General features: G+C 38.3%; 3 protein-coding genes across 18 annotated transcripts in view; all 3 read right to left on the reverse strand.

Annotated features, from left to right (window-relative positions):
• Nucleotides 1–493: 493 nt before the first annotated feature.
• LOC111324329 (uncharacterized) lies at nucleotides 494–11,622 on the reverse strand. 2 transcript variants are annotated; one of them, XM_022927865.2, is made up of 7 exons: nucleotides 9,939–11,622; nucleotides 9,211–9,291; nucleotides 7,699–7,872; nucleotides 6,923–7,006; nucleotides 6,235–6,450; nucleotides 5,793–5,957; nucleotides 494–1,974 (listed from the first exon to the last, which is right to left on the reverse strand). In XM_022927865.2, exons 1-7 carry the CDS (start codon nucleotides 9,991–9,993, stop codon nucleotides 1,853–1,855), a joined length of 897 nt encoding a protein of 298 aa, XP_022783600.2. In that variant the 5' UTR covers nucleotides 9,994–11,622; the 3' UTR covers nucleotides 494–1,852. The 2 variants fall into 2 exon arrangements, with proteins under 2 accessions (XP_022783600.2, XP_022783599.2); XM_022927864.2 differs by having other exon boundaries at nucleotides 6,665–7,006.
• Nucleotides 11,623–11,770: 148 nt separating this feature from the next.
• LOC148741334 (acetylcholine receptor subunit beta-like) lies at nucleotides 11,771–13,975 on the reverse strand. The gene is made up of 3 exons (XM_088739264.1): nucleotides 13,827–13,975; nucleotides 12,805–13,249; nucleotides 11,771–12,281 (listed from the first exon to the last, which is right to left on the reverse strand). Exons 1-3 carry the CDS (start codon nucleotides 13,973–13,975, stop codon nucleotides 11,967–11,969), a joined length of 909 nt encoding a protein of 302 aa, XP_088595390.1. The 3' UTR covers nucleotides 11,771–11,966.
• Nucleotides 13,976–15,536: 1,561 nt separating this feature from the next.
• The window catches only part of LOC111324299 (neuronal acetylcholine receptor subunit alpha-10), a 30,494-nt gene continuing 19,091 nt past the window's right edge, over nucleotides 15,537–26,939 (reverse strand). For 6 of the 15 annotated variants that reach the window (XM_088739123.1, XM_088739119.1, XM_088739108.1 and 3 more), the window contains 9 exons: nucleotides 26,827–26,880; nucleotides 22,889–22,924; nucleotides 22,301–22,469; nucleotides 20,541–20,606; nucleotides 20,031–20,170; nucleotides 19,652–19,696; nucleotides 19,094–19,203; nucleotides 18,270–18,569; nucleotides 15,537–17,057 (listed from right to left, as the gene is read on the reverse strand). In XM_088739123.1, the coding sequence (XP_088595249.1) occupies nucleotides 16,280–17,057; nucleotides 18,270–18,569; nucleotides 19,094–19,203; nucleotides 19,652–19,696; nucleotides 20,031–20,170; nucleotides 20,541–20,606; nucleotides 22,301–22,355 (1,494 nt within the window). In that variant the 5' untranslated portion in view covers nucleotides 22,356–22,469; nucleotides 22,889–22,924; nucleotides 26,827–26,880 and the 3' untranslated portion in view covers nucleotides 15,537–16,279. Of the gene's footprint in view, nucleotides 17,058–18,269; nucleotides 18,570–19,093; nucleotides 19,204–19,651; nucleotides 19,697–20,030; nucleotides 20,171–20,540; nucleotides 20,607–22,300; nucleotides 22,470–22,573; nucleotides 22,685–22,888; nucleotides 22,925–26,826; nucleotides 26,881–26,939 lie in introns of those variants that run through there. The other 9 variants (XM_088739158.1, XM_022927824.2, XM_088739162.1 and 6 more) reach the window with 4 other exon arrangements.

Below are 26,939 nucleotides of genomic sequence, written 5' to 3' on the forward strand. Positions count from 1 at the left end.
TGATTGAACAACAGCAGATGAAAATCTACTCTAAAGTCATTTTAGACTCGCTTTCTTCATGAGGTGGATTATAGTAAAAAAATGTCGTTAATTTTAATTGACCACCAGTTCCAAACAATTTATAAGCAACTATTTTCTTAACCAACTAGCTACTGGAAAAGTACATGTCAGAGTAGACAATGCAAAGAGTCTCCAAGAAATAACTCAGAATTGAAGTGGACGTTCAAAAGCTACAGCCCACGACATAAAGGTTTAAATAAAGAAGGTTCTCAATTGACAATAAAAATTATAATTAGGCGCAGATCCGGATAATAACTATTAAGGTTTGCTTGGGGCTTTTTTCCTCGATGCGCACTTTTCCTCAAATGCATTTAATTTTTACATCTGAATAAAACCAAAAAGTTAATTAAGACACTCTTATCTATCAGAGAAATCCGCGTTTTGTCTATCAGATCAAATTGTAGCTTCCTAGTCTTCCAGTCATAGTAGTGGATTAACAAAGAAAATTATTATATTTTGCTTCCATCCATTGCCAAACGTTGCAGTTTAAGATCCGGCTGTTATTTTCTACGGATCTGTCGTTTCTTGCATGTCCCCAACGACAGAGGCTGTTAATGTTGCCTTCCAAATAAAACTAAGACTCAGGCGTCCAAAAACAAATAAAGTTTCTACAAATATCAAAACACAAACCATGCCATCGGCAAGGGGATTATTGTAACAAGCTAATATCAATAAATTCAAAGATGAAATATCGCAGATACTTCTCATCGTCAAAAAAATGTATGTAACAATACTCGAGGTAAAATAAATCTCAAAACGCAAGCTAATATCAATATATTCAAAGATGAAATATCGCAAATACTTCTGATCGTCAAAAAAATGTATATAACAATACTCAGGTAAAATAAACCTCAAAACGACATTAAGGAAGACGAAAAACAAAAATGTATATTTAGTTATTACGAGGCCATAGGCTTAATGAATTCACATGACACTAAGCCTTGAGATAATTACAAGAAAAAAATTGTTTGTCAAAAACGCATTCTGATCTAAGTGATTTGATTACTAAGGATAGAAATTTATTATTCAATGTGTTAGCAAGCTTTGTACGGAAATTCAAGATTTATTTTATCCATGGTTTTTGCTGATGCATCTTACTGAAGCGATTCTGATTAGATTTGTAATCCCTAATGTAAAATTACAACTATGGTCAATTTTGATAAGAAAAAGTTATGACAGCGACAAACCCAGGGTTTTTTTTGACAATAACTCAGGCGGAAGAGATTATGATCACTGAAAATTTGTTAGCGCTTATCATAAGCGGCAAAGATAACCTGCAATTCGTTTAAGCAGTTCATTTAAAAATGTTCGATTCAGTTGTCATGGTAACAACGATCGAGCGTCTCACAAGAATATCACAAAGGGCCCATTTTTTGAAAGTCTCGTAAGATGATGACTGTCTCGGAAAAGCGTTTAATTTCGTTTTTATTCCATTTCTGTTTTTATTCTTTTTTTCATTCTTTTTTTATATTTTCTCTATTTTTCTTTACAATGAAATATCAGCAGTCTTTATATTCAAACGAAAAAATATATCCGTATGGAGCTTTCATTAATTAAAATGGAGTGACGCGAGCACCCGAACAGTTTAAACAATATTTCTGATATTTCTTAACCCAAATTAATATAGATCACAAGTATAAGTCATATATTTGGATTTATGTGTAAAAAGCACCCAGGAATTAACTACAAAAAAAAGTTTGCCAACGATAAAGTCTTCTGACTTATGGTCCGAGATTGGTTTTATTTTGGTAATATAATGAATTCTTCTCTGAGTTAGTAGCAGTGTTGATTGTTAAATACCAGTGTGGTGTTTTGGTTTCACTTTAATGGGCTCCAGCTTGTTATCCAACAACGTTTCGCCAACGTTCACTGAAGGCTCATAGCGAGCGACAACTACGAAGCATATCCTCCCTCCTGTTAGTAAACAAGAATGCAGATTTACAAGTACTTCAGAAAAGCACGCAGACACTTCAATCCAATACCAGGTACCCTTTTCGTTATCATTCCACGAAAGGTCTCTTAATGTCTGCCCTTCAAACTAGACTAAGCCCTCCCCCTGCCACTCCTCCCCTCATAGCTAAAGCCTGGTTCACATATGATCGCAGGCGATCGCAATCAATCACCAGTGATCGTCTGCGATTATATGTCATGAACAGCTCTACGATCGTGCGCAATTAAGTGCGATCGCGGGAATAGAATCATGTTCTATTCATGCGATCGGTTGCGATTGTCTGCGATCGAGTGCGATCACATGTGAACAAAGTTCTGCGATCATTGGAGTGTAATGTGTCCCATAATGCCATATTTTCCCAGCGTGCAGCACTGCAAGCGGCATGATACCATGACAACCAGTTGTTTATCAACTTTTACACGTGCGTGTGTTTTGACAAGATGGAAGGTATTTGTGCACGATCCTCGCAGTAAAGAGCATTATTTAAGCAATAGTGAAAATCAGACCTGAAAAAATTCAGGCCTGTAGGGGATTCGAACCACTGACCTCTGCGATACCAGTGCAGCGCTCTACCAATTGAGTTAACAAGCCAACTGGGAGCAGGTCATCAAAGTAGTCTGACATAAGCCCGTAAGATGATAAATCAGAGGAGAAAGGTTAAGATAAATCATTTATCATCTTACGGGTTTACGTCGACTAATTTGATCACCTGCTCCCAGTTGGCTTGTTAACTCAATTGGTAGAGCGCTGCATTAGTATCGCAGAGGTCAGTGGTTCGAATCCCGTACAGGCCTGAATTTTTTCAGGTCTGATTTTAACTATTGCTTAAATAGTGCTCTTTACTGCGAGGATCGTGCACAAATACGTTTCTATAACCGCAGTTCAGATATATGAATTTTATATATTCGTTGTGTAAAATGGAAGGTGAAATTGACACTGAACAGTTTACGGAAGAAATTAGAAAATACGACTATTTGATCAGTCGCTTTAGCAAAGAATTCAAAAACAAGTTCAAGAAGATTAATGCCTGGTCCAAAATAGGCGATATTTTCACCATTTCCCCAGAAGCGACGTTTCTTCTTTGACATAGGAGCGATTCTCCGTTTAAGTAAAGACAACAGAAGCAGAATGCAGAAATTGGCTGAGACCCGGGGGTAACATGTGAAGGTGTAGTCTGATCGTCCGGGTGAGTGTAGTCCTGAGAAGGACTGTTGTCGGTGGTAGTGACTGACGTCTCGACAACCTGTGCGGAAGTCATCATCAGAGTCAAGTGAATGATTGTTGTCAGTATAATGTTCTTATTCCAGTTCGTGTAAAATGATCGGTTGGTTTTGCCGTGATGTTATTGGCTGTAAGACTCAAGTGACGTAAGTCGGTCGTGATTGGTCTGTTTCGACCTGTCGGTAAAGTTAGGTCGTTCTTTTTCGGTCGTTTGTGATGTTTATGTCGTGAGTGAGTCGTTTGTATGGAGAGGGTAGTTGTTGAGATCTGTTTAGGGGAGTCTGTTCTAAGTTAGTAAACCAGCTTTCCAGAGTCAGTCGTTGAAGGTAGTCAGTGCTGTAGGTTAGGCATTGCGCAGAGTCCCAGTCAATGTTGTGGTTGGTAAGTCGATGGTGTTCAGCAATGTGATTGCTGACATCACCTTTCCTTGTCGCCCGTCTGTGTTCAGTCAGTCTTTTTGCGAGGTTTCTGCCAGTCTCACCGATGTAGGAGGCTTGGCAGTCGGAACAATTGATCTTATAAATCGTTCCCTGTCTGTTCCTCGGTTCGTCTTTGTCTTTAACGTTGGTTAGTAACTGACGTAGTGTGGTGATGGGTTTGTGGGCGACGTGGATATTGAAGGGTAGTAAGATGCGCGAGATGTTATCAGATGTGCCTTTTATGTACAGTATGGTTGCTGTAGTCGTAGGGGTTGCGGTGTCGTATGTTTCGGTAGTGGTAGTGGGTCGGTGAGTGTTTCGTCGGATGAAGTCGTTGTTGTAGTTGCGCTTCGAAAAACCACGGTGAAGGTATTTGTTCTCGTCGGATAAGCTGTCAGTCGAGTTGCATACTAGTTGTGCGCGTCGTGTTAGAGTTCTGATAGTTGTGGCTTTGTGTGATGTAGGGTTGTAGGATGACTTGTCTATTAATCTATCGGTGTGTGTCGGTTTCCTGTAAACTGTCGTCCGTAATGAGTTGTCGTTGTTGCTTACCAGGCAGTCTAGAAAAGGAAGTTTTCTATTTTCTTCGACTTCTCTGGTAAACTGTATGTCAGTGTTTTGTTCGTTAAGGTGGTGGTGGAATGCATTGATTTCGTCGTGTCGAACGGCGGTGAATGTGTCGTCAAAGTAACGTAACCAAAGCGGTATCGTTTGTCGGAAAGTCGAAAGGGCGCGTTCTTCGATGTTCTGCATCACAATTTCTGCTATAACAACAGAAACTGGAGACCCCATGGCAGTGCCGTGTAACTGTTTGTAGTGTTTACCGTTGTACTGAAAGTAAGTAGACGTTAGGCAAATGTTTAGCAAGTCCATGATGTCGTCTGTCGGTAGCGGTAGTGGGTCGGTAGATTGTCGGATTGCAGTCTCAGTACATTGTAATGCCAATTGAAGTGGAATAATTGTGAACAGTGATTTCACATCAAATGACACTAGTTTGTAGTCGTCAGGTATCTGAACAGTCTTGGTAGCGTTAATGAAGTCTTCAGTGGATTTTAGTTTATGTCTGGATTTGTCGGTTAGCGATTGTAGTATTTTCGTCAGGTACTTGGATAGTTGGTAACCAACAAATCGCAACCCCTACGACTACAACAACCATACCGTACATAAAAGGCATGTCTGATAACATCTCGTGCATATTACTACCCTTCAATATCCGTGTCGCCCATAAACCCATCACCACACTATGTCAGTTACTAACCAACGTTAAAGACAAAGACGAACCGAGGAACAGACAGGGAACGATTTATAAGATCAATTGTTCCGACTGCCAAGCCTCCTACATCGGTGAGACTGGCAGAAACCTCGCAAAAAGACTGACTGAACACAGACGGGCGACAAGGAAAGGTGATGTCAGCAATCACATTGCTGAACACCATCGACTTACCAACCACGACATTGACTGGGACTCTGCGCAATGCCTAAACTACAGCACTGACTACCTTCAACGACTGACTCTGGAAAGCTGGTTTACTAACTTAGAACAGACTCCCCTAAACAGATCTCAACAACTACCCGCTCCATCCAAACGACTCAGTCACGACATAAACATCACAAACGACCGAAAAAGAACGACCTAACTTTACCAACAGGTTGAAACAGACCAATCACGACCGACTTACGTCACTTGAGTCTTACAGCCAATAACATCACGGCAAAACCAACCGATCATTTTACACGAACTGGAAGAAGAACATTATACTGACAACAATCATTCACTTGACTCTGATGATGACTTTCGCACAGGTTGTCGAAACGTCAGTCACTACCACCGACAACAGTCCTTCTCAGGACTACACTCACCCGGACGATCAGAAGCAGAATGTTAACACCTATTAAAATTTCAGCGTCCGCGGAGTACATGTTGGTTGACTGTAGTTACATTGTTTTGCCGTTGAATGGTAAATCGCGGACTCGGTTATCACTGATCGCTGCGATCGGCTGCGATCATATGTCAACATGCGATTCGCGGCCTTCGGTTGAGGGGTTTCAGCGGTCGTGCGATCACCTGCGATCTTTTGCGAGTATGTGAACCTGAGCTGGCTTAAAATAGCTTTTATCAAGTAAAATAACTGATGACTCACTATTGTCGATGAACTGTGCTCTACCAAAACCAACTTTATTGGTATTCTTCCAAACCATTTGAGTAAACCGTTCTATCGCAGAAGTATTTGGTTTCTTTTTCCTCTCAAAAGTTTTACTCTCATCATACCAAAGATTAGTCGCTCGCGCTCCTGTCAAAGGTGAGCCTAGGTGAACAGCAGAGGAGAATTATTAGAAGGTTATTAGAAGCCACCGGTGCGGCACTTTACATCGCTGCATGAAAGTGGAATTTGGTCAGATAGGTAGAAATACCGTGAAGTATATTACTTGAACACGATTTTTTAATCAATCTAATGAACGCTGGATAGAAAGTTTATCGTAAATAATCTCAGTGGACAAATGGCTCGAAGGAAATTGTAATTCATCCTGCACACATGCTTGTAAAGGTCGCTTTGACAACACTAGTAATAGAAAAATTCTAACCTTTAAATGAGCAACGAAGAGCAATGTTCTCTCCTTGTCCTACCCTGTTTTTCAACAGAGAATGCGTTGTATTTCTCTGCTTCGCCAGTTCCGATGCAAAATTCTGAGCTTCCGTGTCAAGCCGCCCGTCTTCAGTCAGTGGTGGCACTCCATGGAGCAGGCGCTTTTTATTGTGTTCGAAGAGGAATTGTTGTCTGAACCTGGCCATTGGTATCCCTGGAAGAAACACGAATAAAAGTTGTCTACGAACTTAGTTCACACTATGACTGTGAATTCGTGTGTAGTAACGTATTTACGTCTTCAGGAAGGCGGGTAAGGGAAGGTAGCCTGCCCGTCCAGAAGGAATGGCAATATGCACGCTTACTTTGTTCGAAGCCACGGCAGTAGCCAGTCAACACTCTGTATATAATCCCGCTTAGTGTCAACCTACCTGGTACATTAGTCTTCAGATTAGATCGTACGTTGTGTAACACGCGCCTTTTAGGGACGATGAGAAAGGAAGGGACGACGCCATAGTTCCTAGTAGATTGTTGGATCCCGTTAGGACCGGTCCGTTGTGAACTCGCTACAGGAGGACTATCCCCTTGTACTATTCCTTCCTGAATTCCGGTGGATGAAGCTGGAGTAGTACCTGGATCAAGATTCACATTTGGGCTCACGAGTTTGACTTCATGAGCCACGTACTCACCAGAATTCGCTTTGATGGCTGGTGATTGTGCTGCCGTTTGTTCGGTCACTAGAGTTACGGCTTCTGATTGATCAGGCTTTTTCTCTGGGAAAGATGATGGTTGTGAAAAAAATTCAAGTCAAGGTTATCCACCACAGGAGACCGCTCTGAAAACGTCTTCTAACCTAAGATTATAATTTTTCTGTAGTCCAAACTTTCACACGTGTGGTCAGTTGGACATGAAACCGCTTGACATTCTATTTCTCTTTGTTTCCTGGCCCAGCTATGCCAGACCGATAGAGCAAGTCACTCCTCGTGCTCTACAACAGTTCTACTTGGCATACATTTCCCATTTCCACTTAAAAATTGGCTCTCTTCCTTCATTGCTGGACTCTTATTACAAATTCACTTAATCGCCATTTAGAGGGGTGAGGTAAATGTTCTTCATTTTGGGGAAAAAGACATTTTTGCCTGCGAGTGCTACAGAGTTAGAGTTTTGGTATTCATTGACTTCGGAAAGAGTAATATCTCAAAAAAATCTTAAATTGTTCCATGTTGATTTTCGTTTGTATATAATTGTTTTCATGATTGTTCAGTTTCAGGCTCTATTTTTGTGATAGATATGTCTGAACATATCTGGTTTTTTTCCTTGTATTCAGAGAGCTGTGTGAGTTTTCTGATAGTTTCCTTATTAAGTGATCGAGAGAAGAATTGGTATTCCTAAACCTCTTTTAAATCAAGTTCGATTGGTACACTTCAGATGTGCGTTAAAGGTAGCAGTTCAGACAGCACGATACCTCCATCCATGACAAGCTTAAGGTTGAGCAGTAGATTTATCGCTGGGCGTTGGTCTTTATTCTGTTCAGTTACAGGAAGCAAATATGCGCCCTCAGGTGCCTCTGAAGCTATGGCGGCTGGAGCAGTTTCTTGACCGTCCTGACCTTTTAGAAGAGTAGGGACATGGATGGTAACTGAAACATAAAAACATTGATATCAAGATCGTACATGCGTCATGTTTGAATGACGATGGAAAGACACAATGTTGTGCCAGCGTGCGCAGGGCTGCAAATAACGGCCGGTCAACGGACAATGTCCGGTCAAAATTGGATACTGACCGGACAAATCCTTGGTTTGCCGGACATCTTGTCCCGTCCTTTACCGACTCGTTCAAAGAAATTTTAATTTTCAACTGTTTGCCAATCATAAGGGACACAGTCATGTTTCCAAAAGAAAAATAAAACCAATTTAAAAGTAGACAAATTAGTGGTCGAGAAATTCCCGGCAGTCGCAAATTTTCGCGATGTCATCAAGTCCTGTCGCGATTGCATATCATCGTGTCTTCCGTTATTTTATTTACTTTATTTAAGTGTTCTCAGTTAGTAGAGGGTTTTACCTTTGGTTAGATACCATCATTTACTCTTAAATAAAGTGATTGATTGTTTGATCGATTGAATGATCGGAAAGCACCCTCACGAAGAATAATCTTGTTGCATCGAGAATACTCCAAGTAGCATTTGTTGCAAAGTGCAAAAAGCGAGCAAAAGGCCCAAACGTGGAGAATCCGACCACTCTTTTACTCTAACAAAAATTCACAAATGTAACTTTAAAAAAAGGGCTCTGAGTGTAATATTTAATTATAAGTGATTTTGCCAGATGTAAAGTTAAACGGACAATTGCGGTTGTATCTTGCGTAACCGTTTCACGTGCTCAATGCTTCTGCAGTAAAGAGTAGTAAAATTATTGACTTGTAATTTTTATTGTCAGACCGACTTGGATTCAGTTGTTTTTTAGTTGCAAAAGGATTACTGTGCAATCAGGGTTCACTATCGCAAGAGTTCGGACTGTTTAAGTTTGACCGGCCAAAAACGGGTAGTGTCCGAGCAAAAGCATGTTTGACCGGACAAAGTGACCGGCGACTGCCCATTAGTTATTTGCAGCCTTGCGTGCGTGAATTCGCCCAAAGTTTTCTTCATATTCCCTATGATTGTATTATCACTTGCACAGTTTACGTTTTGTGTGATGGTTTCGCGTTTGCCAGTCATTCAGGCTTTGCACCCATGAGTGACATTTTGAATGAAGACGGTCGTTTCTTTTCCATTATGTAAACCAATGATCCAAATGGTGTGAGGTTATTTTGTTATTTGCTGCGATTGGTGTCCTGTGCACCATTTAAAGAAGAGTTGAAGTGAGTTTTCTTTTCTGCGAGTGAGGAACTGTTCAGCTATGAAAAATTTGATAAACTCTTTCACACGCACCCCTAGACATAAATATTTATCGGAATGAATAGGTAAAGATGAAATAATTCTTACTCGGAGCCGTACTGATAGTCTGGGTTCTGGAGTCTCTTTTCCCAAGCAGAGGCCGAGGAGCAACCTTTCTTCGGACTAAATCTAAAGTAAAACAATGTAATTAATGAATGGTCACCGTTATCGTCGTTTTCGTCGTAATTTCTAGACTATTTCTTTCTTATTGCCTCTCGTTCTCTCCGGCTTAAGCTTAATTGACATGAAAACTTTGCACTTACTCGAAAATCTTCATGAAAGCTCCAGCTATTTTATGCTTTAGAAATCCTCAAAATACTTTGCTCCCGTTCCTTCATTTTCAGTATCCTATCAATTGCCACGCTCATTTTGTTTGACAGCCATTTGGTTTCTTTCTTGGAATTCTTCGAAGCTAATGAAGCAGAGAACAGGTAGAAACACGACCATGTAACGCGAATTAAATGCGTCAATGTGATCTTTATTACACTGAGCGATAACCTACTTGTCTTTACAAATCTCACCTAACGCTCATTTCTAAACATATCGAATGATCCATTGGTTTCCGATCCTGACCAGAGCAGAAACTGAACATAAGTACACCGTTTAAATTTCGCCCATGGTTTTCAGCCAATTAGAGTTGAGTTTCCGGCATTGATCCAATAAATTTAGATTTTTATATGATTCAGTTTAGTTGTCAAATATAAGCCCATCAAAAAGGTATATCTGGTGCTACATAATTACATGGGGCATGGATAAAGAATTAACACTAAGCTTACCTGCTGAGGTTGAAACCCAATAAGTAATAAAGAAGCTCCATAATAAAAACAACATGACGGGTTTAGTGAGCCTCGGTACTTCAATATAAAATTTTACAAAATTAATAGAGTCGATTTGAAAAACAAAACGCCGCAATCTTTCTACGAACTGATAGGTTCGGAGGCTGGAACCCTAATGACTAGAACAAGGTAACTGTTTTGTAGGGCTGTGACCCTTGTAACACTCAGCCGTGCCACCAGAATGGGAAGTGCTTTTAACAGGTTGAACTCTGTCGGAAAACCACGAACTAAAACAAAATTGCCACCTGTATATGGAATAACTGAAACTGAGCACCGAACATCCAAGTGGACAAAGCAAGTGAGAAACATCGTGATGCAATACATCCGAACTGATTTATCTCTCAAACTCCAAATTTGAAACAATATCATATATAGTTTGTTCATCATTTTTTTTTTTTTTTTTTTTTTCATCTGAGAAAGATTTCAAAAAAATTAAATCATTATCCCTCGGATCCATAAAATTGCCTTGTCGCCGTGAGTCGTACATGTAATTTCCTTAGGATCAACAAATGGGTGATTTATAACCTCTTAACGATACCCGCCCCGTGATTCTATTTTCGTTACTCTTAACAGGCATGTTACGAATCTTTTCGACTCGTGGATTTCAAGTATAGTTGGACTCAACTGAGAAGTCAATGAAAGGATGGTAGAGTATCTTATCCGACCATAAAAAAGGATTTCAATCAGAGCTTTATCCCAAAAATGTTGGATCAAAATCCAACCACCACAAACCGCATATGCATTACTGAGATATGCATACCCTAAATTACTCGTTCAGCCTTAGCTCAGAGACCTTTCTCGTGTCCATGAAATTGTCGACCGACTGAAAAGTTTCTGAAAAGAAACTTTTTCCATAAAAATTAAATGCGCCGTTTAGTGGTCAATCATTTATGTAGCTATTTTCAAACTTCACAGCTTAATAAAGACTGAACTTCTCTAAGATGTTTGTTGTTAATACGTGGAAATACATGGCTGGAATTTATAAAAAAAACAATAAGAAAGAATTTTCATCTGAATGTAGTTTTTAGTTTTTTAATGTAGTTTTAGTTTTCTAGGGAAGCAGGGATGGCGTACTGGTGAGAGCACTCGCCTTCCACTAATGTGGTCCGGGTTCGATTCCCGGGCCCGACGGCATAAGTGGGTTGAGTTTGTCTTGGTTCTCTTCTCAGCTTCGAGGGTTTACCTCCGGGTTCTCCGGATTTCCTCCCTCACCAAAAGCCAACATACAGCTGATTCCAGCCGGCTGTAAGCTGTGCTCCAAGGCCACACATGGACCGTATAGTGGCTGCCAGAGTAAGCTTTCAGTTCGACCTTGTTGAGCTGCGTCGTTGCTGTACTTTGCGACGGCGATTAGCAGTGACGATTATTATTATTATTATTATTATTTTGCAAATTCGCCCTTACTCCTCTACTGCTCACATTTTGGAGAAAGTGGAGTAAACTGTATTTTAAACACCAGTTCACTCAACCGTAACTGGCAGGACATCGATCTAGTTCGTTGAATGCGTCGTGCGTTTTTTTTTTTCTTTTTACCACTTTAATTGTTTTAAATAAATTAGTTTGTTCATCAGTTATTATCGCCAATTTCACCGATAGGAAACTTTAAAAAGCGTAAATCTCTGCAAATGAGGTTTCTTACGTTATTTTCTTACACAGTTCCCCAAAATTACAAGCAATTCAAACTGAATGTTAGTTTTAACTAAGGATTCACCAAGTTTATCAAATGATCTGACCACTGATGTTACAGGTTACTTTTGATGAAGGAAACAGGGTAACATAAAAGGTAATTACTTTACTTCCGATAGTTTCTCTTTAAACACCATTGAGTTACCTGGACTCATAAAAATTCACAACTGATCATTATTCCAAGATTAACGCCATGATAAGACAATTACACCATGGGGTGATGTTTGCCTAACCTAATTTAGAGTCTTGTTTTAGTAAACCTTTACCTGACTCAATCTCACATTATTGAAATGGGGAATTTGCGTATATTGGTATTTGCGCCAAAATAGCACCGGTCGAGGAAAAAAGAACTATGGAGAAAATTATTAGGAAGAGTCGATCAGCAATCTTAGATACAAAGATCCAGAAGTCTTTGTCTAGTTCAGCGTCTTCCTCTTTCATAGACCTCCTTGCAAGCTCACTTATTCCGTCCGTTATTTTTGTCAGGGTACTTGGAGGTTTAGTGATTGCAGCAGGCAGCTTGCTCGGTGTCAAATTTAATGGTTTATATGGTTTTGCTCCCACCAGCTTGATGCAATTGCTTTCAAATTCGTCCACCTTGAAATGAAATTAAGAAAGAGAAAGGGAACATTTGAGATCAGCCACTAGAATTATCATCAAGTCACAATTTTTTTATAGATTGTTTCATCATTTGATCGGTTGGTCTCAACAGAACTTAACGATTTTATGAAACACTTCAAAAAAACTGAGTAGGAAAATTTTTATTGACACACCCTCTATGGTTGAACTTTGCAATTAGAAAATTTGTATCAGTTGCCGCTAATAAACCAGCTAGCTAGTGAACCAATGCATACTGTTTCGTGCCACTCTGACTGAAATTCTTCAAACCGTAAGCAAACTTCAAGTTTCAAGACGAAAAAATCAATAGTTAGTCATTATACTTCTAAATCATGAAATTGGATGTAAAAGATATAAGCTCGACAGCTAGGACGAGGTGTATTTCAGAAGAAATAATAATACCATCGGTGTCTTTCTTTGGCTGTATTTCCCTCGTGCAAATATCACCAGTTAAGGACAGTTAAGAGCCCTCAGGGAGATAACAGAATTCACAGCATAATACCTGGACATCCACTCGTCTTGTGGACCTGACGTTAGCTTTTGGATGTCCAGTGTTGATGCATAGCATCCTGGCCAGATAATGAAGAAAGAACACTCGAACCCACCGTGGCATCTCCGTCTTCTTGTAACTATTCAAGGATATGCAGTTAGCAACCAAGGTGCCCCCAATCTGAAACATTGCAGCCAGCAATATTTTTACAATGATAGGCGTAGCATCTGATGTTACTGGAATGCTGTCTGAGACATTCAGGATAACGACAGACATGGCTAAGAACGACTCTATGACAAGAGTCACTCGCTCGCCGAATTCCGCTGGAAATGCAAAGGTCAGGACGGAGAAGGAAGTGACCACCATACAAGGAATGATAATATTGAAGAGGAAGAAGCCAGGTATACGGCGTATGTGAACGTAGAAGGTTATGTCAGGATAGGGCTCTGGGCAGCAGCTGCAAAAGGAAAGTTTAGAATTTTAGGTTACAGGCAATAAAGAAACACCACAAAAGAAAAAAATACTGCACAGTTATTGTTTGAAAAGACAGTTGTGTGTTGCAGGAATCGACCTATTCAAACAATTGGCATCAGTTGAATAAATTTATCTTGATTCGACATGACTGTTATATTCATGGTTTTTAAGTCGAAGTATTACGTTCTAAACCTAAAAAAAAAACTTATAACACATGAAAGACAAGCACAAGAGACACCCAACTCTTAAAAGAATGCTTGATAAGATGTTTAAACAGTGGTAGTCTGTTAACTGTCAACCCACGAATCCACACAGATGCTGGCAATGCCCACAAAGTCTCTATTACCCGCTTATTGCATGTAAACTTTGATGATTTTTCACCAGTGAGATATATTTACTGCAATTTTGTTCTCAAGAAATTGACGTCAATTACAGTTTGTTGGTTGAATTCAAACCAAAGAACCCAAATCTTAGTCGTAACCCATTTTTGTTTACCGTCTCAGCAGAATCAAAGGCCGTGCCAGAACCTTAGTATTGGTCAACCGAAACTGTCAACGTACCTTTCTGTTGCTGGTAGATTTGGAAAGTCATGTACCTTGAAAGCCGTGTGTCTGTTTTCCGTTTGTGTACCTGTGGCTAATAGTTGTACTAGATGGTCACGTGTCTTGGTGCGGACTTCGCCTTCCATGTTCATCAGTCTCTGTGGCATGTTGCGATTACCCAGTCACTTTAAACGGTAGGTCCAGTTCTTTTTGTGGTTGTCTCTTATTCAATTCATGATACAAGCACAAATCCTCGGTCCAGTGTCTTAAATTACTAAGGAAAGTTCTACTTTCTAAGTAAATAATTTAAGGTATTCGTTGAAGTTGCCTCCAAACTCCCAATGACGAGTCAAAGGACGTTTTGTTACAAGAACGAGTAAAAATGATAAAAGAAAAACCTCACGGTGGAAAGTTCGACCAGTAAACTATTCCCTTCGCGTTTCTCATGTTCGCCCTATTTCTTTTTCCATTTGCTATCGTTTGGATTTACGACGTTTCAATCAAAAGAAAAATCGATTTTAAACCTACACAGTTTGGTTTTATTTAGAAGAAAAGAAGCAAAATCCGTTGCTAAGAACAGACTTATGTACTTAAGCGTTTTCACCGTGATAAGTCTTAAGTTTTTACGCAAATCTTGATTGCCAGAGATGGTACAAGATTCCTCTGAGACCCAGAAAACCCAAGGAGAATTCAAATTATTTTTTTGAACGTATGAATTAATGATGTTATAGTCAACAACAAACAAAACCAAACGTCTCATAACAATCTGTTTTAAAATGCCTTACGACTTTGATCATAACCAAATTGATAAGAAATATAACTCGAAAGTCCGCCTTCGAAACCTGTTTCGCCGTAGAACTTTATCCATAGTAACTCATATTTATTCTTAGTATCTGTGGTAGTGTCATTGGTTCGCATTAGCGCTTATTCGTTAAGCTACACGAGTTCGTCAGTTCAAAGTGTTTGTTGACTACTTTAGTCGAGTACTTGCGGATATTGATCATTCTGGCAAATTTTTTTTTGCTGCGTTGGTGGTGTTCATTTCATTATTTATGGGTCAACTTTCCCGGCATTTGCTGTCACTGATTTGAGAGTAGAGAAATCGCAATGAAAGAAATAGCAGAACTGAAACGAAACAAATGATATGACAAAACAATCTGTGAAAAATAGCTTTCGTTTCAAACAACAGTTTTTAAACTTACTCCATGATATCAATAATTGAAACACTTGGAAGTAATTGAGCTGGAGGGTGTCTAGATCTCACAGGAATATTTTAGTTTTAACTGTACTGTTCTGAGTTTCTTTTTTTTTAGCACGATAATAAATGTACAGTAGCACAAAAAGTACCTGAAAGTCCATAATTTCGTAATTGTATAAGCGGTCTATAAAAATCTCAGAATATAAAATGTGGTATAAATGTTTACCCAGCGGTAGATAAATATTGTCCCAAGGTCGGGTTTAAAATTTTATGGTGTTGACTTTTTCTAGAAGGCAATTGGCAGATTTAATGTTTCGATAACAGAATTAAGAAACTGTTTAGAAATTTCCGCACCACTAACCTATGGATGGGGCAAGATGTTTTCATTTAAATCTTCGTCTATTTCTAGCAGACATAAATTCAATAACCACCACACTGAAATGATGATGAAGGTGATGCAAAAGTAGAAAGTTTCCTTGTGAATCTGAAATTTATTTTAATAAAAAATAATAAAAAAAATTAAATACTCCTGGAGATTGATTTTCTTTTATTTCCCTTTTTTTTAGGTATGATTAAAAAAATTATCTAATCCACTCATATAGACGGTTGTTTTTGACGAACAGTGTAGATAATCCTGCAACACTCAGTAAAAGATTTGAAGAGCAAAAAATTTCGAGATTCAAGAACGTGGGAGCTGATAAACTAGTAAAATTTTTTCTGACCACCTTAAATAATCTTGTGTCTATGAAAGATTCATTTCATACAAATCCTATTTTGGCGATTGATGTATCAGTGGTTAATGCAATTTACTGTATCACAAGATGAAGCGGCACTGGTCAAGCAACGCAAAAAAGCATGTGTTCAGTAAGTGGTTTCAAAATAACATTATTCCTCTATTTTTCGATTGCAAGAATTTATTATTCATGATGTTTTCGGAATAGAACACAGCGAGCTTAAAATGTTTTCTTAAACGCGACAATCAAAGAATCTTAGTTTCTCCTAAGTCAGAACGCACCTAATCGTGCAAGATTACATATTTCTCCTATTGTTTTATTACTCCGAGGCCAATTTCCAAGATTCATATTAATTTTCTCATTAAAAGACGAGAACTGATCTCGTTAGTCATAAATCGATGATACAGTGCATTGTTTCTCGTTCAGAGGAACTGTCAATTTCACAGAAATTAAAGATCGATGAATCAGTTCTAACCTCATAATCTACGCTTCTTGCTTAGTCCTCTCACTGGAAACCACAATCGCGGTTTGCTACAATCCTACAAGAGTAAATTATAGTGATCTGGCACTTGAGCAAATATTGCACACGAAGAACAGACAAACGCAAGGGAAAATAATAGCAAGAAAACGCGGTCTACAACTCGTGACACAAAAATCCAGAATTGACGGTTTGCGCGGTGTTCTTCGTGGTGGATTTCAGACTGTGCCAGCTCCGCGAGTCCATCTGTAATCTTTGAATGAAGATCCTGAGTTGATCGAAAGAGAGCCGTGGGATTATGAGTCGGTGACTGTAACGAGTGCCCACCTGGTGATCCCAGGGGTTTTGTTCCCGAGAGTTTTCTAGCCTCGAGAACTGTCACCTCTGTTGGTCGACCTTGCGCACGATGCGAACGTCGTCCAATGTTGTCCTTCGGTTGGCCCGATTTAATACACAAGCATCGGGCTAAGTAGTGGAGAAACACCACTCTCAACCATTGGGGCATCCGGTACTTTCTGTAGAGGTTTAGTGAAATACAGTTTGCAATTAGTGCGCCCCCTATTTGGCACATGGAAATAATCAAAAACTTTGTGATGAGAGGAGCGTTGTCGGAGGTAACAGGAACGTTGTCAGAAACCATAAGAACGACGAATGACAGAGCTAGGAATGACTCAATTACCAAAGTCACTCGCTCACCGATCTCTGGTGGCAGGACAAATGTCAGTACAGCTAGGGAGGTTATCACCAAGCAGGGAATGATGATATTGTAGAGGAAAAATCCAGGTTTACGACGAAGATGAAGGAAGAATGTCACATCTGGATAAGGCTCCGGACAGCAGCTGCGTGTAACAGAACACAATATTACAGTAGGATCTTGATGCCATGTGCAACGTGCCCGGTGAACTTGCATGCTTTGTTTATACGACTTGAATTGTTCTTATAAATTCACGACTTATGTAAATAAAAATTTTCCTAGCACCATAGACTAATCAAAGTGCCGGTTTTAATGAGTGCAATAGGTGCTGGTGAAGTCTCAAAAGTTAAAAACACCGTTTTATACATTTTCCAAGCTTAAATCAACGAAGGAGGTAACTGAGATGTAAGACTATCAACAAGTCAACGGAGAAATTGAATAAGTATGTGGCCTATGAGATTAGCTTCCATTAGAAAAATTGTTGCAAACAAAATATAATTCTTTGATTTTGGTCCCAAACTCCGAAATACATTGTATACCACCGAAAATATTGAAGATCTTTACCCCATAGTTGGTTTCTTTACGTAACATCAGTTGAGGTTATCGCGATCCGTTAATGTCCTATCTTATGATATTACCCCAATCAGTGCGATATTGACGTGACTTTGATACGAGCTGTAAAAATCTTTTCGAATTACCGCTGAATAGAAACAGGACTTAGACTTTATGGAATAAAGATATAGAAGAATTGCTATGAAATTGGAAACGGAAACGAATTCGAATCAGACTTACGAGTCAACCAGGATCGTTGAGTCACTTTTGGCCTGTCTTCACTTCCTACATGCAAAACCCTTGTCGATGACCAAACCACTTTTATCATGATAAATCGATTGTTTTTATCAACTGACAGAGTTGATAATGTTAATCGGCCACAGTAGAGGGTTTCTTAAGCCGGCTGACATTTTGGTCGTTAGCCCTTCGTCAGAGCGAAGGACGTTTCCCTGGGTTCGTTCTGAACGAAGGGCTGACGCTCGAAAGGTCCGCTTTAGAAACCCTTTACGGTGGCCAATTCACCTAATCAACTAAGTTTGTAACACCAATTTATCTTGTTAGACACCCACCGACGCAGAGCCACAGTTTCTTTGGAAACTTACCCATTCTATCCAATTTTATCATGCTGAGTGTCATGCTAACTGATCATAGTTTTGCATCAACGATCATACTTCCTCTCTACAGGTAAGCTGGTTACATGCAACAAGAAAACCCAGAGGGCTATCACCCCGATAGAATTTATCCAGATTCAAACTTCTACCTTTGTCATCAATAGTTTGAGGCTTTCGTTTGATAAAAACTTTACCTGTACTTGGCTACGTTTCTCTTAGCCTTGGCAGAGATGAGCTCAAACTCGGAACTCTTCATGTAGAAATTGAGATCTGCTGCGTCTCGCATTTGCACGATGTTCACTTCAAGTCCATGATATGTCCAGGAACCGAATTTAAGCTCACAAATCTGGTCGTCAAACGGGAAGTAAGTGATGTCGATGTTACAACCGCTGCGCAGTATTGTTGGGGCGTACCACGTACATGATCCCTCTGAAGTCAAGATCACTTTGGTTTTAAAGAGGTATAGAGTTCCACTTGGAAGCAATTCCTCCGCGCTGACGAAAAATGTTTTCTTAAATTAAGGCTCTATCTGCTCATTCGCTACGGTTTATGGCAGCTAAAATATGAAGACCAGTAGTTTTCTAATTGAACTCACAACTTTCCCCCCTCCCCCCTCCCCGTATTTCCCTGGAAGTTGTTATTAGGAACCTTTGCCACACTCTTTGTAACATAAATAGACTGGCTATGTTTCGGAGCGAAATGGCCTTCAATTTAAGGCCAATTAAATATAATACATAAGCAGTTAGTTATGTAAGGGTTTTGATTATCTTCATTAAAAATTTGCCCTATCGACTTCATTCTTTGCAATCCCCAACAACCCTTTATATTCTCCCTCAGGAATGTTTTGCCAATGTTTAGCAAAATGAAGGAAACTTTCTGCTTGAAAAAATAAACAAATAAAAAGAAGAAGATCCTCTTTAGGTTATTTGAAAATTCATACAAGTAAAGCCTGGATTGATGGATTTTTTAATTCCCTTTTCAAATTTTCTTTCTATTTAATCATTTTAGTGGGACTTACTTGTTGTGAAGGACAATGTCGGGAAGCCAGACCAGATGTGGACTAAGGTTAATTGTTTTTATTCCTCCGTAATCAGAAGCGTTCCATTTTAAAAGATGATTGTTCCATGCCTAGTGTTCAATAAAACAAAGAACCTGTTGGGCACTTTTGACTTCATTAATGTTATAACAACAAGTACATGCTCTATGTACGTAACTTGTTGGAGTATTAAAAAAACAAACAGACGGTGATCCTCAATTGTCTTTGCTTTAAGTACTTTCATAGTTTGGTTTTTCATGGTAATAGAGAAATTACCTAAGATAGAAAGGTACAGTGGGGAAGGGGAAGACTACGTAAGATGTAATTGTGCAAACTAATCTGTCGGCTTTCATGCAGAGTACAAGAATACACCGAATGCAAATATGGCGTCCAATTTCAATTGCCATTGTTCTGGACTGACTAGCCTCGTCTTCACGTGGAAACACAAAAGGATTATTACATGTGTGAGAGGCTAATCATTCCAGAACAATGGCAATTCAAATTGGACGCCATATTTGCATTCGGTTTATAGTTACTTACCATTCTGACCCAGATGTTGCTTACAAGCACTTGATCTTTCTCAATCTGTTTACGTTTAAAACAAAAGAAATCGTGGCTTGCGACTTATGAAAATAAAAACTGTCTTCAGTTGCATGAAAATAGTTTATAACAACAGCCAAAATAAAATAACAAAAATCTTGGATTTGACATCCAAAAATTTGCTCTTCGCCCACTTTTTTCAGAGGAAATGGAAATGTGCAGAAAGTAGAGAAAGAATATCGTAAAGCCTAGAGAAACACTCAGTAGCAAATTCAATTCATGCGTTCACGTGATACCAAAGGTGACTGGCAGATATACCACACACTTTCAATGCAACAAAAGGCTCTGAAAATATCATACTATCAAAATAAAAACATACCAAGTCAACAATCTGTGTGTATGCAATACCAAATTTTACTTCAATAGGCAACTCCTTATCTTCTGTTGGACGCACATTCTTGTTGTATCCGTCGAATAGATCTCTCACAAGTCGTGCTTCGTCGTCATCTTCTTCTAATTCTGATCAATAACAACGAAAATAGTATACCCCATCAAAACGAACAATACAGTGTTTCTCTTAGCTTTAATGCGATAATAACAAGTAAACAACGATATTTCTATACTGCAAATATATAAGAATGTAACATAGGACTCCAATGACATCTCTGCACCAAAATTAGAAAGCCGTAGAAACTGTTACTTTCCCAAAGAGAGGAGAAAGAGCGTACATCTGTCTCCAGCTTTCTGTGCTCTTAGCGGTGTATCTCTTACGTAAGGTTTCAATCGACTTAGTCTCCAGCTTTCTGTGCTCTTAGCGGTGTATCTCTTACGTAAGGTTTCAATCGACTTAGTCTCCTGATATAACCTCTTACGGGTGGGTATCACTTACCATCACTGATAATGGGCTTGGATTCGTTCACGCTAACATTGAAAGCCTGTTCTGACAATCCTTTTCCTTGTTTGAAAAAAATAATATGACATTAGGAAAAACGATTCCGTAGAGCATTTTGAGAGAAGCAAATATCCTTGTTCTATTCTTTTTAGTTTTGAGCAGAATTACTCTCGCTTCTTTTGCCTTTCAGGACCAGGAACTATTGAGCTTATTGCGATTTTCCTCCACCAGTTTTTTTTTTTTTTCTTTTTTTTTTTTTGATACGAGACACCTCGACAATTTATAAACTTGCACAAGAATTATAAAATCTGAAAATTTGAAACATTCCCGAGAATTATCATAAACATCGTAAATAGTTTGAACAATTTAAACTCCTTTATCCACTTTCACTTATATTTGCGTTTCTCGATAGCGCGATTCAAATCAAATCAAACGGGAAAGAAGGCACGGGAAATGTCTACTGGAACCGACCAAAATCTAATATCGCACTAAGGACGTTTTCGCAACTGGTTCATGAGATATTCGAATTACAACACTACGCTTGGTGCAAAATTGTCGGATTCAAGCAATACTGTGCCTTTCATTGTGCCTGATCGCCAATATTTGAACCAAGAAACAAGAAAAATGTGCTTTAACAAAGGCTAAAATAATTATATTCGAACTACTTCAATCTCGCAGAGGGTGCTTTATGAAACAATTTCATAAAAGCGACTCGGGTCTTTGCGATAAGGAAGTTAACTGATAAAATTTTGACAACGGCCGTACCACTTTAGCCAAAATAGAACCCCCACAGACGAAGCTTGCGAAAATGTCGTTGAGCTTCCTCAAAGCACCAGAATGATTACATTACCAGACGAAAAAAAATTAAATATTCTTTATCGTTTTCTTCATGTTATCAAGTTTACAAAACATTCGGAAGTAATGCCAAATCGATACTTCAACTTTTGTTTGATCGACCAACTGAGGGATATTTTGAATTGAATTTCAATCCATTCCAGAAATCAATTATTCATGATGTAACAAGTCTGGCAGAATAAAATTCAGAAACCCGGTTGTCGAACAGTGTTTTTAAGATGGATCATTCGTGATACACCTTGCAAGCCGATTGAGAACAACTTTCATTTACGCAAAACCCCTCTGTCATCGGTTTCATCTCAATATAAAGGATAAAACTGTTTCATTTACTCCGTGCTTCTGTCATTTGCCACCAACGTCGCCATTGTATGATTATAGTAATGTGTCGAAGATGGAATCGATAATATCTTAACGCTTCAGCAAAAGGAACTGAGTGCTACAAAACAAATTCTAATAAACTTCTATCGCGGGCAGAACGTGTCTGAATTTCCTTTCGAAATTTCGGGCAAAAACATATGAAAGGCACGTAAACCTTCAATAATTCTACAAAAGGAAAGTAAATCTTCACTTCGTTTGGCATTACGATATTAACCACAATCAAAATATTTGTATGTATTGGCATCCTTGTGGTGATGCGCTCGTTCAGTTTTCTTATTTGCAACATATAAACGTTGTTGAATATCATATTTAAAGATAAGTTTTTTTGTGAAAAAATGGGATTTGCTACACCATTGAAAAGTTTTCCCTGTAAATCGGAGTTCAAGGAAAAGATTAACGTAACTCAGTATTTGCATAGTTTGGGAGTACTCATAAGAGGGGTATAAGAGGAGACAGCCATTCATGACTTGTTTCACAGGCATTTGTTCTTCAAAACTGGAAATAACTAGTAAGCTTCTCCTTACCTAAGATAATCAAGACTGAATACAGAGAGATGAATGAGTTTGGTATCACCATCATGGTTCGTTGATTTCTAAGGTTCTCTGATAAGTCAGCTTGAGCGTTTCTCTTGAACCGCAGGTGAAGCGAATGCAAAATGGTGTCGGGAGTGAACGGAGTTTACACTGATTCTGCCTGCAAACCCAAAAATTGTGAATAATTAATAACAACCAGCTTCCTTCCCTTTATCCGACTCTGTTCCCAGAATCATTATCATAAAAGCGTTGTTATAAACATACTTCACGCCACACCATTTACACACAATTCGATTTCTTTTCTGGATTTTTTTTCCAAAAATTTCGGTTCTTGGGCACGGCAACGAAAAATTCGACTTCAAGAAATTCATGCAGTATTTAGCTAATCTTCTAATCTCCTATCACTTGATAATAATTTCTTGTTCTTCATTTAGTACTTATTTGAGAAAGAATATTTAATGTAATATGGAGCAGCTTTTCTGTTTGCCTATTCACTGGTATTTTAAGCCCTTAGAGACGAAATTGACTGATGTTCGTGTCATGCTGAGTTGGTCAATAACACCCAGTTAGAATATTTACCCTTTAAGATTTGAATGAATAGTGGTGGCTTCTTAACTGTAGAAATAAAAGCAAATATCCCCTGGGCATAAATGACTTAGGGCATATTTTATTCAGTAGAATATCGGCTCCATACAAGATTAATCTTAATAAATTGAAAATAGAAAACAGGGTATATTTTTTTAATTATATTTAACTCGCCTTAAGTTATAATCTACCATGATGTGACCTCTCTATAACTGATACAAATATTTCTTTGAAAAAAGGAAACACCTCACTATTTCCTTAAGAGGTAATAATGCGACAATTTCTTCGCTAGGCAGCGTGTTCAGTTTGGCATTATATTGCAAAAGAATACAAGTGAGTTAATTATGCTTTACAAGAGCCAAAGCAACCACCCACAACAATTCAGGAAGTTTCTAATTGCTTAGGTAGTGTACCTGACTCGTTTTCACGTCATCGATCGACAGGACAAAAAAATTAGAAATTCACCAGGAAGGCCATGTTAATTTATGTTGTTTTCTTTTTTAAATTAATCTCAAAATTATAACTTAGTTTAAAAACAAGCTTGAAGATGACTATTATTAAGTAACGTTTCACTTAGTAGAGAAAACATGTTTTGCATCATCATCAGTAAAGGAAAACACCCCTCCTGGAATACAAAACCTTTTTTTGATTTTAAAATGTTGATTGGCTGAGAGATATTCTGTCTTTATGAAACAGTTCACACCTCCACAACCTTATTTCGCTTGTACAATTGAAGCAGCCATTTAACATAGTAAAGAAATACGTAAATAAACAACAAATGTCCTTTCTATAATTGAAGAAAAACAAAAGAGCAAAAACTAACAGCAACAACGAAGTAATCAGTTAGTCATGTCAGTTAGAAATGCTCACTTTCAATATACTTGTCTCCATTTACATGGTTATTTTTAGATCAATCTTTTCACACCTTGAGAAATTTCACATACCACAACTATGAACAGACATGCAGAACCTTGTAGATTATTTCTATTGTGTTGGACCGTCAAAAACCGCTTACATTTTAAGAACTGATAAAATAATTATTTGATGCTTATGTATCAAATGTTTTTTTTTTAAGAAGAAAAGGGTCAACTTAAAAGGATCAGTTTTTTTATGTGTACGTCAAACTAAAGAAAAGGAAAATCTTAAGGACCAGAGAGTTTGAGTTTTTTTTGAAACTTGGCCTTTATAAGTCCTTGGGACTTGCATTTCCACCCCAAGCAGCCATACATAAAATTAACGTTGAATCAAGAAAATACATTCCTTACATGCAAGGAATATCGGGTAGTTTTTAGCATTAGCACTTAAATACTATCTCTGTTTAACAAATTCGTTAAAAACGAAATTCTTTAAGGCAGGATGATCGTGGGGAGAACTTGAGAAATAATCCCAACAAATCAAATCGAAAACCAAAGAGTAGCGCTGAAATTTCAATATTTTCCTTAACCTAAACAACTGTTTTTGCTCATTTATAAGGTTTTCTCCTGAATGGTAGAAAAAATATATACATAACATAAATAAAACTTGGTTGGCTTAATTAAATCTACAGCTATTGTACATGTGAACAGAAACTTGGAGACAAACTTGAAAAATATATAAATAAATGAATAGAAAAAAGAAGAGAGGAAGTTCGTACTTTTCAGCCGTGAAGTAATTTACACTTAAAAAATTTAAACATCTTTAACTTATAATCACAACACAACGGTTAAAAAAAAACAATTTGAAAAGAAAAGCGGTAGGCGGACGGCATACATAAGGAATTCTTAATGAGTATGTTAATTGGTAAGCTTTGTCTAGGGGTCTTCAAAGGAAGCCGAATCGGGAAGTTGATTTCAGGAAACTGGTCACTGAGCCAATGTTGTACTCTTTTATGAGAAAAAAATTGGCCAGAATAGTCACTCTTATTGCAAATATTAGCTATCTGACCGATATTTGGTACTTAAAAACGATGTGGAACTGAAAGAAGGTATTCCTGATTTTCGCCCTTTTGTTAGTACCCCCTCATTAGCAAGTAAGAGTGTAATACGCCTTTTCAATAATTTTTCTTTTCTTTTCTAAATGCAATTTTTTTACCAGGGGATTCACCTTGGTATGCTGCCAGTCAAGTTGATTGAACCCTTCAGTCTCTTACGGTTATGGTTTTGGCCAAAAATAAAAACGTCCCATGAAGTAAGATTCAAAGGTAAAATAGTGATGACTTACTAGAATGCACCGGGTATTTGTTTATTCGCTATGCGTGGCTTCCAGCGGCATTGCTATATTCGATGCTAGCGGGAAATCCCAGTAAATGAAGAATGCACAAAGCACTAACGAATACAACAAGAGTAAACATGCAACTTGCACTATATATGCAGCATTTATTTTGCCATAAAATTTTTCCCTTCATAAAATTTTGTGAAACGCAGGTTTTTCGATGCCAGCTTGATTGAATTCTTTCCTTGGATTCAGGTGAGTAATTTTGACTTTAAATCATTTTCGTTACTGATGACTGAATTCTTCTCTAGGGATTATCACTTATCGTTCACCCCTCCTGTCTGAAAATCAGGAACATTCTAATACTTGATTCTAAATTGTCAGTTTAATGATGCACGCTGGAGGGCATGCTGATAATAAAGTAAATCAAATTTTGATTTTACAATGGACTCTTATACCCTTAAAGTTCACCAAGCGCTCAGTAGGTGCACCGTTTGAGTATAAGACTGAGATTGTCCAGAAGGGAAACGTGATAGGGAATGCACAAAACCAGTTTTTTATGATAAATACTTTATACTTCAGACATACTTTCTATACTTCGGAATAAATCTATACCTAACAGCTTGCTAAAGAAACCCCGGCTAATTATGACATTCAGTGACAAAGACAAACTCGAAAAAAAGTTCTGAGTGCGTGGGGGGTTTAAAAAATTCAAAACTTAATGGATCTATGAGTGACAAAAATGCGAGTAGCGTAAGTCTCCAGTAAGAGATCATTTATAACCACTCGTGATATAATGTTGAGATAAAAGAATTCTCAGCAACAGCGATTATCCTTCTCGTTTATCGATGACAGGCCGTCGGTACAAAAATTACAAATTGCTAAGGTTATTATCATTAATTTACCAAACGTGGCAGCATTAATAGTACATCTATTCTAGTACATCTACTTGATCCCCCACAGGGATCAACGAACGCTTTTCATTCCACTCATTTATTCTTGTTTTTCTCGTTGCCATGTTCCCACCAATAACGTAGCTCCATTTTCTGCCTTTAAAAGCACACACAACCCACAATTCCTCTATTCGCTCCGACGAAGGGCTAACGCTCGAAACGTCAGCTTTTGTAATCGTTACGGTGGCCAATTTACCACTTCAACTTTGTTGATATATCCAAAATATTCTCCCCCTAAGACGTGAAACTAACAGGGGAAAAATCCGAGTTTTTAGAGAACCTTGAACGCTTTTTACATCTTATATGTTCTATTTGATGCAAAGATACAAACCGAGAAATTATAACTGAATAAAGGCTGATAGTTTCTAAAGAAACTGTTTGGGGCTGGGTCGGTGGGGGTAACGAAATAATTTGGAAATATCAACAAAGTTGAAATGGTAAATTGGCCACCGTAATGATTACAAAAGCTGACGTTTCGAGCGTTAGCCCTTCGTCGGAGCGAATAGAGGAATTGTGAGTTGTGTACGCTTTTAAAGGCAGAAACTGGAGCTACGTTATTGGTGGGAACATGGCAACGAGAGAAACACGAATAAATTAGTGGAATGAAAAGCGTTCGTTGATCCCTGTGGGATTTAGACTGCCGGTTTGAAAGATGAGCTTTTGTTCAAGAGGTTTATGGCTTTCCGTGCTACTAAGTGTAAGGAAAGACCGAGAAATTATAGTTTACGTAATTTCTATAGCTATCTTAACTTAATTAAACATCTCTCATATCTAATAAAAAGGAAGTACCTGTTATTGCGAAACGAGGAAAAGTTATGTTTGTCTTGTCAGGGATGGCTCAGTCTGATCAATAAGAGAAAAAACAGAAGAACAAAATTGATTTCAAATTATTATTTCTCTAG

This window comes from Stylophora pistillata, chromosome 1 (genome assembly GCF_964205215.1).
Source record: "Stylophora pistillata chromosome 1, jaStyPist1.2, whole genome shotgun sequence".
Lineage (NCBI taxonomy): Eukaryota > Metazoa > Cnidaria > Anthozoa > Scleractinia > Pocilloporidae > Stylophora > Stylophora pistillata.